This window comes from Elephas maximus, chromosome 8 (assembly GCF_024166365.1).
Source record: "Elephas maximus indicus isolate mEleMax1 chromosome 8, mEleMax1 primary haplotype, whole genome shotgun sequence".
Lineage (NCBI taxonomy): Eukaryota > Metazoa > Chordata > Mammalia > Proboscidea > Elephantidae > Elephas > Elephas maximus.
Window position 1 is genome coordinate 8,082,883 of NC_064826.1, and position 10,281 is coordinate 8,093,163.

The 10,281-nt window shown below is 47.8% G+C and overlaps 1 gene segment (V, D, J or C); it reads right to left on the reverse strand.

The window, feature by feature from the left end:
* Positions 1 to 390: 390 nt before the first annotated feature.
* On the reverse strand, positions 391 to 1,032 carry LOC126082193 (T cell receptor beta variable 6-5-like). The segment is given in 2 exon segments: positions 391 to 743; positions 838 to 1,032. Coding segments are annotated over 2 exon segments (396 nt in total).
* Positions 1,033 to 10,281: the final 9,249 nt, after the last annotated feature.

Below are 10,281 nucleotides of genomic sequence, written 5' to 3' on the forward strand. Positions count from 1 at the left end.
CTCCTCATCCAGAAATAGTGGTGTGTAACATGCTCTAGAGTGTCTCCCGATGCTTCCAGAAACCACGAGGCTGTTACAGGGGGCTCAGCTACTCATTTCACTGCTAGAAGAATCCCCAGGTGTTCCATGGTCACTAAAGTATGTCTGCTTTCATTAACTGGACACTGTAGTTTCAAACTCCCTTTCCTTCGTGGGGAGCATGGGTGCCAGGTGAGGGGCCCCGGGGCAGGACACACTGCAGCTCTGTGTGATTGCTGCTAACCCAGAGACACATGACTGAGTCCCATCCCCAGGTCTAGGCTGGCTGAGAGTGGCCTGGAGCTGGACCTCAGCAGGAATGGAGGGCCCTGCACCTTCCACCCCAGCTCCGAGGCCCTGGGTCTGAGCAGGCTATGGGGGCCTCCTGAGCCCTTTTTGTGAGGGGCTGATGTGACCCTGCAGCACTGTGGAGTAACTGCTGGCGCAGAAGTACACAGCTGTCTGCGAGGGGGCGGCCGACCCCAGGGTGAGGTGGAAGTGCTCCTTTTTTGATCTGGAGACGCTATAACCCTCGGGGATGTCACCATTTTCAGCCTCACCAACACGGACAGAGTAGTGGATCAGCCGCAGCCCCAGTCCCGGGTCTTGTCGGTACCAGTACATGTACTCATGGTTCATGTTTTGGGTACATTCCAGGGTCACGTTCCCTCCTGTCCTCGAGATTTTGTGCCTCGGGTTCTGGGTGACGCCAGCATTCGTGTGCCCTGTGGGGACAGAGACCAAAGCTGGTGCCAAAGGGAAAGGCTGGGGAAGGATCCGGAAGTCATAGGAGAGGAGAGGGTCCTGCCCAGGACGCACCTGCCCCCAGGACAGCCAGGACCACAGCGCACAGGAGGCGCATGGCAGGGACAAGCTCTGGAGGGGTCCTTCTGAGATGTCACCCTCCTGCCCCAGCCTGGCCCCAGAGCAGCCTGTCCCAGTGGCCACGCCCCTTTTCCCTGCAACCTCCAGTCAAAATAAACACTCAGGCCAACAGCCCAGACTGGGAGGAGTGCACTGCTCTGAATTTGCACAGGTCCTGTGTGTAGATGAGTCTTTCCTGCCTTTGTGCAGAATAGTTTGTAACTCTGTATAAATTTCTCCCTGAGGATGGGATTCCTCCTTGACTCACTGGCTTTTATTTACCTAACTGTCCCTGCAGTCCAGAATGTCAGGGGAGATCCTTGTGGCTTCCTGGTGCAATTAAAGACTCCTGTGTTCTGGAACTCCTTCAAGAGTCCTTTTCTCATTTGCTCGGTCACCCACCATCCTGTTAACCTCCTTCCACCTGCAAGGACTCGCTCTGGAGTCAGAGCTCTAGATCTGAGGGCGCCTCTTCATCCAGCACTCGGGAAGGTTTCACTCAATTCCTTATCAATTCCCTGACTGGGGGGACACCTGCCCACACCTAGCTAGATTCATCAGGGCACCTGCTTCCTGGGTGTGGTCGGCAGGAGAAGGATCCCCAAAGATGTCCACGTCCCAAGCTCTGGAGCCTGTGAGTGTATTAGACTTCATGGTGGGGGGTTAAGGCTGCAGGTTGAATTAAGGTTGCTAATCAGTGGACTGAGTTCCTGGTGGTGCAAAGGGTTAACACACTCAGCTGCTAACCAAAAGGTTGGAGGCTTGAGTGCACCCAGAGGTGCCTCCAAAGTAAGGCCTGGCCATCTGCTTATGAAAAGTCAGCGACTGGAAACCCCGCGGAGACGTTCTACGCTGACACACGTGCAGTTGCTCTGAGTCAGAATCTACTTGACTGCAGCTGGGGTGGTAACTGGTGAAATTTTCCGTGAGTTTTTCACCGGAACCTTCTCCAGGGAGCAGAGCTGGACCCTGCATGCACAGTAGTGCCCTGACCCCCTGCATTCTGTAATTCCCTGTGACTCATGAGACAGAAGGTTCCGCAGAAACAGGCAGATGTTTAAGGTCAATATTGTACGTTTAGCTTGGAGACCCTGGACCCCCAAACAAGAAACATACTTGTTTTCATTTTTAAGTTTCCTTTCCTATTTCATGTGATCCCAAATCTTGTACAAAGTAAAAAAATAAATCTTGTACAAAGTAGAGGGCACAAAACAATGGGTTAAATAAAGGAAATTGACTAACAAATTCCAACCCTTTATGTCCTTTCTCTCCTGGTAGGCTGCACGATGAACAGGAAGACTCCTTAGCAAACCCCCCTTCCTCTCTGTGTGCAACAGGGAAGACTCCACAGGAACCCTTCGCTCACACAAACCCAACAAAACCAGCTGCCACTGAGTCAGCTCCAACTCATGGTGACTCCATGTGTGTCAGAGTATAACCGTGCTCCATAGGGTTTTCAGTAGATGTTTTTGCAGAAGTAGATTGCCAGGCCTTTGTTTTGACGTAGCTCTGAGTGGACTGGAACCTCTAACCTTCTGGTTAGCAGCTGAGCGTGGTCACCGTTTGCACCTGCAGGAACAGCCTTCAAGAAAAATGGCACATGGTCTGGGTATGAACGACAGCTCCAGTGCAGAAAGGTGCGCCTTTTCTCTTGTCACCTGTAGGATCCATGCAGGTCTCTGCCCTGAAGTTGTCAGGGAGACAGCATGATAATCCCACGTGGTCCATGACTTATGACCTTCTTGCTCCTGCACATCTGGGCCTGAAAAGGAGAAGCTGAAGCAGGGATACTTCTGCAGAGGGGTCGGAGGGCCCACAGGTACCTGAGGAATGGAGCCCAGTGTGCCTCCTCGCTTTGCTGTTTGTGACCTCTGCCTACAGGATAGTGGCTTCACCTCTGTCAGTAGTGCTTCTGCAGTTGAACAAACCGTCACACAGTCCTTCCTCAGCATGCTTCTGTCAGCAGTGACACAGGTTACAGGGATGAGCAAAGAGAGTCTGGGGAGTCCTCGGCTCAGCTGGCCTGAGCTCAGCCTGGGGGCCGCCCCATTCTCACCATCACTTCCTAAGGTGGGCAGAGGGCTTTGTGTATAGGGCCATGTATCTGTCTATCTGTCTGTCTATTATCTCTCTCTCTCTGTCTTCTATCTACTTGACTACCCACCCATCCATCCATCCATCCATCCATCCATCCATCCATCCATCCATCCATCCATCCATCCATCCATCCACCCATCCATCCATCTTCCCACCTGCCCGCCCATCCCTCCCTCCCTCCCTCCCTCCCTCCCTCCCTCCCTCCCTCCCTCCCTCCATCCCTCCAACTTCCCACCTGCCCATCCATCCATCCATCCATACATACATACATCCACTCACCCACTCATCCTTTTGTTTTGGGAAAGTTATCACTGAATGCTCAGTTGTTTTGTCTTGACTAGATGAGTGTTGCTAACCCATGCTGGTTAAGTATTGCTAACTCATGCAGATAAGGAAAACTTCCTAAGTTTGATTCTGGATAAAGTTGCTGCTTCAGCTAAATGGCATTAAGACTAATTCTTGTTTAGCTCTTGGCCCAAGAAACCCATTTTAAATCTTGCATCTACAAAAAATTTTAACACAAAAGCTTCAAAACAGACAAAAAATGACTTCAAAGGCTGTTCAAATCATTGCATGCACCGTTGACTTCATAATTTGGCCAAGTGGTCAGCAGTTTCTCCACATTGTCATTGGCTTTTAGCAGAGTGGCCATATGCTGACTGGATTTCCTCCCCATTCTGTGACCTCGGATGCTGGGTACGGGCACCTACAATCTTGCTGCACATGGCTTTGCACCCTGGGAAGCCCACCTCTGGACCTCCCAGTCTTGAAGCTTGTTCATCCATGTAAGAAAACTGGCTCTTGGTTGTGGGCATCCACCTGCAAGGTGCAAAGGAGGGATGTGGGTTAGAGGAGAAGAAAGTTAATGCTCAGTATCACTTTGCCAACTTTTATAAGAAGAAATTGGAGGAGCTCATGGGTTTTAACCCATGATAAATACTGGCAATTGGAATGTGAAAGTTAGAAACAAAGAAGGATCAGTAGTTGGAAAATATGGCCTTGGTGATAGAAAAAATGCCAGAGAGCGAATGATAGAATTTTGCAAGACCAATGACTTCTTCATTGCAAATACCTTCTTTCACCAACATAAACAGCGACTATGCACATGGACCTCGCCAGCTGGAACACATAGTAATCAAGTTGACTACATCCGTGGAAAGAGACAATGGAAAAGCTTAATATCATCAGTCAGAACAAGGCCAGGGGCCTACTGTGGAACAGACCATCAATTGCTCACATGCAAGTTCAAGCTGAAACTGGAAAAAATCAGAGCAAGTCCACGAGAGCCAAAATATGACCTTGAGTATATCCCACCTGAATTTAGAGACCTTCTCAAGAATAGATTTGATGCACTGAACACTAGTGACCGAAGACGAGACGAGTTGTGGAATGACATCAAGGACATCACCTATGAAGAAAGCAAGAGGTCACTGAAAAGACAGGAAAGAAAGAAAAGACCAAGATGGATGTCAGAGGAGACTCTGAAACTTGCTCTTGAGAGTCGAGCAGCTAAAGCAAAAGGAAGAATTGATGAAGTAAAAGAACTGAACAGAAGATTTCAAAGGGCCTCTCGAGAAGACAAAGTAAAGTATTATAATGACATGTGCAAAGAGCTGGAGATGGAAAACTAAAATGGAAGAACACGCTTGGCGTTTCTCAAACTGAAAGAACTGAAGAAAAAACTCAAGCCTCGAGTTGCAATAGTGAAGGATTCCATGGGGAAAATATTAAACGATGCAGGAAGCATCAAAAAAAGATGGACAGAATACACAGAGTCATTATACCAAAAAGAATTGGTCGATATTCAACCATTTCAAGAGATGTCATATGATCAGGAACTGATGGTATTGAAGGAAGAAGTCCAAGCTGCTCTGAAGGCATTGGTGAAAAACAAGGCTCCAGGAATCGATGGAATGTCAATTGAGATGTTTCAACAAACAGATGCAGTGCTGGAGGTGCTCACTCGTTTATGCCAAGAAATATGGAATACAGCTTCCTGGCCAACTCACTGGAAGAAATCCATGTTTATGCCTATTCCCAAGAAAGGTGATCGAACCAAATGTGAAAATTATAGGACAATATCATTAATATCACACAAAAGCAAAATTTTGCTAAAGATCATTAAAAAATGGTTGCAGCAGTATCTCGACAGGGAACTGCCAGAAATACAGGCCAGTTTCAGAAGAGGACACAGAACCAGGGCTATCATTGCTGATGTCAGATGGATCCTGGCTGAAAGCAGAGAATACCATTATTGAGTATGCAAAGGCATTCGACTGTGTGGATCATAACAAACTATGGATAAAATTGGGAAGAATGAGAATTCCAGAACACTTAATTGTGCTCATGAGGAACCTTTACATAGATCAAGAGGCGGTTGTTCAGACAGAACAAGGGGATACTGATTGGTTTAAAGTCAGGAAAGGTCTGCATCAGGGTTGTATTCTTTCACCATACCTATTCAATCTGTATGCTGAACAAATAATCCGAGAAGCTGGACTATATGAAGAAGAACGGGACATCAGAATTGGAGGAAGATTTATTAACAACCTGCGCTATGCAGATAACACAACCTTCCTTGCTGAAAGTGAAGAGGACTTGAAGCACTTACTGATGAAGATCAAAGACCACAGCCTTCAGTATGGATTACACCTCAACATAAAGAAAACAAATCCTCACAACTGGACCAATGAGCAACATCATGATAAACAGAGAAAAGATAGAAGTTGTCAAGGATTTCATTTTACTTGGATCCACAATCAACAGCCACAGAAGCAACAGGGAAGAAATCAAAAGACACATTGCATTGGGTAAATCTGCTGCACAGGACCTCTTCAAAGCGTTGAAGAGCAAAGATGTCACCCTGAAGACTAAGGTGCACCTGACCCCAGCCATGGTATTTTCTATCACATCATACGCATGTAAAAGCTGGACAATGAATAAGGAAGACTGAAGAAGAGTTGACGTCTTTGAATTGTGGCATTGGCGAAGAATATTGAATATACCATGGACTGCCAAAACAACGAACAGATCTGTCTTGGAAGAAGTGCAGCCAGAATCCTCCTTAGAGACAAGGATGGTGAGACTGCGTCTTACATACTTTGGGCATGTTGTCAGGAGGGATCAGTCCCTGGAGAAGGACATCATGCTTGGCAGAGTACAGGGTCAGTGGGAAAGAGGAAGACCCTCAACGAGGTGGATTGACGCAGCGGCTGCAACAATGAGCTTAAGCATAACAACAATTGTAAGGATGGTGCAGGACTGGGCAGTGTTTCATTCTGTTTTGCATAGGGTCGGTATGAGTCGGAACCGACTCTACGGCACCTAACAACAACAACAACATGGGTTTTAATGCAAGCCAAAGCAATGGTTATTTCAGTTCCTTTCTTGATCTACCCTTGAGACAGCTTCAGAACCCTCCAAAACCCACCCTATGCCCACAGGTACTTGGTAGAGACTTAGCTTACAGTCTCTGGCTGATAATTCTACTAGCTGATTATCTCCAGGTCCAATGCTGCTGTCTGGGGCATCTATTAACATTTCCCCTGAGTGGTTTGTTTCCTTGTGGGTTTTATAGTTTGCAATTGACATTTTTTTTCTTTCAGAGAGTTTTTGTTTGCTAGGGGGTGGTGATGGTTCAGAGACAGAACTCTTACCTTCCATGTAGGAGACCCAGGTTTGATTCCCTGCCAGTTCACCTCATGCTCAACCACCACCCATCTGTCATTGGAGGCCTGTGTGTTGCTGTAAAGCTGAGCAGATTTTAGAGGAGTCCAGACTAAGATGGAATAAGAAGAAAGGGCTGGTGATCTGCTTCTGAAAATCAGACAATGAAAATCATGGCAATCATGACATTCCAATCCACACCCCATCAGGTGGATGGCGCAAGACCGGGAAGAGTTTCATTCTGCTCTTCATCGGGTCTCCGTGTATCAGGGGTGAATATCACAGAAGTTAAAACAAAGACAACAACAGCCACCCAATAATACTAAAGTGACTTATGTAATTATGTAAGAGTTGTAAAATCCTAAGTCACCCGGGGAGTTTAAAGCTGCTCAATGTCATCCTACTTTCCTCCTATCCCTTGCAAAGAAAATGAGCCATAAATTTCAGGTTTCTACTTTACTCAGATACCCAAAATATTTGAAATTGATAATGTAGCGTGAAGCGCTATCTGCATTCTCTCTATCACATGCAGACACATGCACACATGCAAAGTCACAGGCACACAAACATGTACACACAGACATGCACGTGCCCAAACATGCACAAGCACATACATACCACCCAGACCAATGCTATCCTCTTCCTCCTCTACGGAGCCCCATTCTCCTGTTCTTTCTTCCTCCCCCTCCTTCTCTTTTTTCTCCACTTTCTCTTCCTCCTCCTAACAGCTCTTCTTCTCATCCTTCTCTTGCTCCTTTTTCTTCCTTCTTCTCCTTCTCTTCCTCCACTTTCTTCTCATCTCCTTTTCCCTCCTTCTCCTCCTCCTCTCCTTCCTAATCCTCCTCTTCCTCAGAGCCCCTTCTCCAATGGACATTTGGGTAGCCTTCCCCCAGGGTCCCAGGCCCAGGGCGCTCTGACTGCAGGAACAATAGGGTAAGGCACAGTGCACTGAGTTCAGGGTAGACCCCACCCCAGGGCTTCTCATCTTCCTCTCTTTGCACTTGCCCCTGGGATGAAGGCTGTGGGCCCACAGATCTCCCACTGTGGGTCTCATTCGCAATTAGAGGGACCACCCACCTCCTGCAGAGCTATAGGTAGCCTGGCAGTGACTGAGAGCTCCAAAACCCTGCCTAATATGGGATGTGGTGAAGTTTTTCTTAACCCTTCCCCTCCTGGGCAGCTCCCCCAGACCCCCCCCGCCAGCCCCCTAGACCTCAGTGGTACCACAGTGCCATCTTGAGACCAAAAAGGGAAGCCCCATCAAGTTTTATCCCTTCTGCTCTGGCCCAAGAGACTCTAGGAACTGTCTGCATATTCAAAACCAAACTCCAAACCATTGACTTAGCTTCTGAATTACAAGGGACCCGTGTGTTACAGAGTAAAACTGAGCTCCACAAGGTTTTCTTGACTGTAATCTCTGTGGAAGCAGATATCCAGCCCTTTCTTCCCTGGTTGTGGTGGGTGGATTTGAACTGCCAACCTTCCGGTTAGTAGTGGGGCACAAACTCATCCGCCACCCAGGGGCTTCTGCGTAGGCAGCAGAGTGCATATTCCAGGATATTCTGGAAGTTTTGCAATCAATTTTCTTGAACCCAAATCCCAGCACTAGTCCTAACCCTATGTGATGGTTAACGTTCTGTGTCAGCTTGTCTAGACCATGGATCTTATGGTTTGGCAGATATTATGTAATCATCCTCCATTTTGTGATCTGATGTGAGCAGCCAATCAGGTGGGAGGAGAATTTCCTTAGGGGTGTGGCCTGCATCCAATGTATGTGGTTGTTCTGGCAAATCTCATACTCTCTCTCTCAATCCTGCACTCATCTCATGGTTGACCTCCAGTTCCTGGAGAAATTTCAGCCTGCCGCATGACCTGCAGATTTTGGATTCACCAGCTCCTGCAACCATGTGAGTCAGGAGAGGCCTCTAGCCTGACACCTGACCTGTGGATTTGGGACTTGCCAGCCTCCGCAGTTGTGTGAGCCACTTTCTTGAAATAAATCTTTCTTTATGTCTTTCAATATGCTCCTTAGAGGTAAGGATGGCGAGACTGCGTCTCACATACTTTAGACATGTTGTCCGGAGGGATCAGTCCCTAGAGAAGGACATCATGTTTGGCAGAGTACAGGTCAGCGGAAAAGAGGAAGACACTCAAAGAGGTGGATTGACACAGTGGATGCAACAATGAGCTCAAGTATAACAACAATTGTAAGGATGGCTCAGGACCTGGCAGTGTTCCGTTCTGTTGTGCATAGGGTCGCTAAGAGTCGGAACCAACTCGACGGCACCTAACAACAACAACATATGTCTTTATATATACCCCTCACTGGTCTTGCTCATCTAGAGGAGCCAGCGTGAAACACCCAAACTCTATTCCTTTGAGTTAATATGTTTACTATCCTAAGCTCATTCTACTTAACTCCTGTAGCATATCTGACAGTTGTCATCTAACTGGGACTTTCTCCCTTTCAACTATGTTCTGAAAGGGAGAGAAATAGAGTGAGGGATAGAAGGAAATAATATCTTCTCTAAAATGGGAAGAAAAACTCAGCACTTGAAGTAGGAGGTTTTTTCATCTCTGTTACTGAAGATATACAAAAAAGCCCTACCCCCGCCACACAAGGGAGACCATCAAGGTAACCCCAGTAAATACAGATCAGTATAGCACTGGGCAGACATTTCTGTCTCCTTCTAATGATTTCCTTCTCTCCACCTACAACCACAGTGCTTCAGGAGTTCTCCTGTGGTCCTGTCTCCTCCTACACAAAGGTCAGCTGATGTCCTTGTCTACTGCTTTCCCTGGGGAGTGGAGGACAGAGGAAGGCTCTGCTCAGGCTTCTAGGAGAGGCAAGGAGAGGAAGAGTATGTGGTTTGTGCACAGGAAGGAGGTGGCCATGCCACGCTGTGGCTAAGCTGCTGGCACAGAGGTACACGGCCAAGTCCCCTGGTTCCACAGCCTGGATCCTCAGCGTGGAAGATGATCCATCAGGCTTCTCCACTGAGAACCAATCCTTAGGCATCCCCGATTTGTCTGCTTCATCTTTATTCTGGAAATAAGTCAGGAGCACCAGGCCCTGCCCCCGGATCTGTCGGTACCAGAAAAGGCCAGCATGACCAGAAATTGGATCACACCTGAGGGCTACAGACTGGCCCCTCTTTGTGACCCTGTGCTTGGGGGCTGGGAGAGTCCAGCACCTCTGTGACCTGAGGAGACATGTGCTGGGAACAGAATGGGAACAATGATGGGAATCACCACACAGACAGACAGACAGACACACACATCACACATACCACACATACACTAACCACATACAGCCACACACAAACCACACATGCACACAGACATACACACCACATATATTGTGCATACACACATACCATACAGGCACACACACCACACACACACACACACACAACACATACACCATACACATGAACATAACACACATACCATATACACACTCAATGCATACACCACATAAACACAGACATCACTCACACCACACACACCACACACTCATACCACACACACGCACCACATACAAGCACACACGCACACGCACACACGCCCCCATGCATGCACACGCACACACCACACACTGGAACTACTTGGTGTCCAGGGACTCACCTGCCCCCA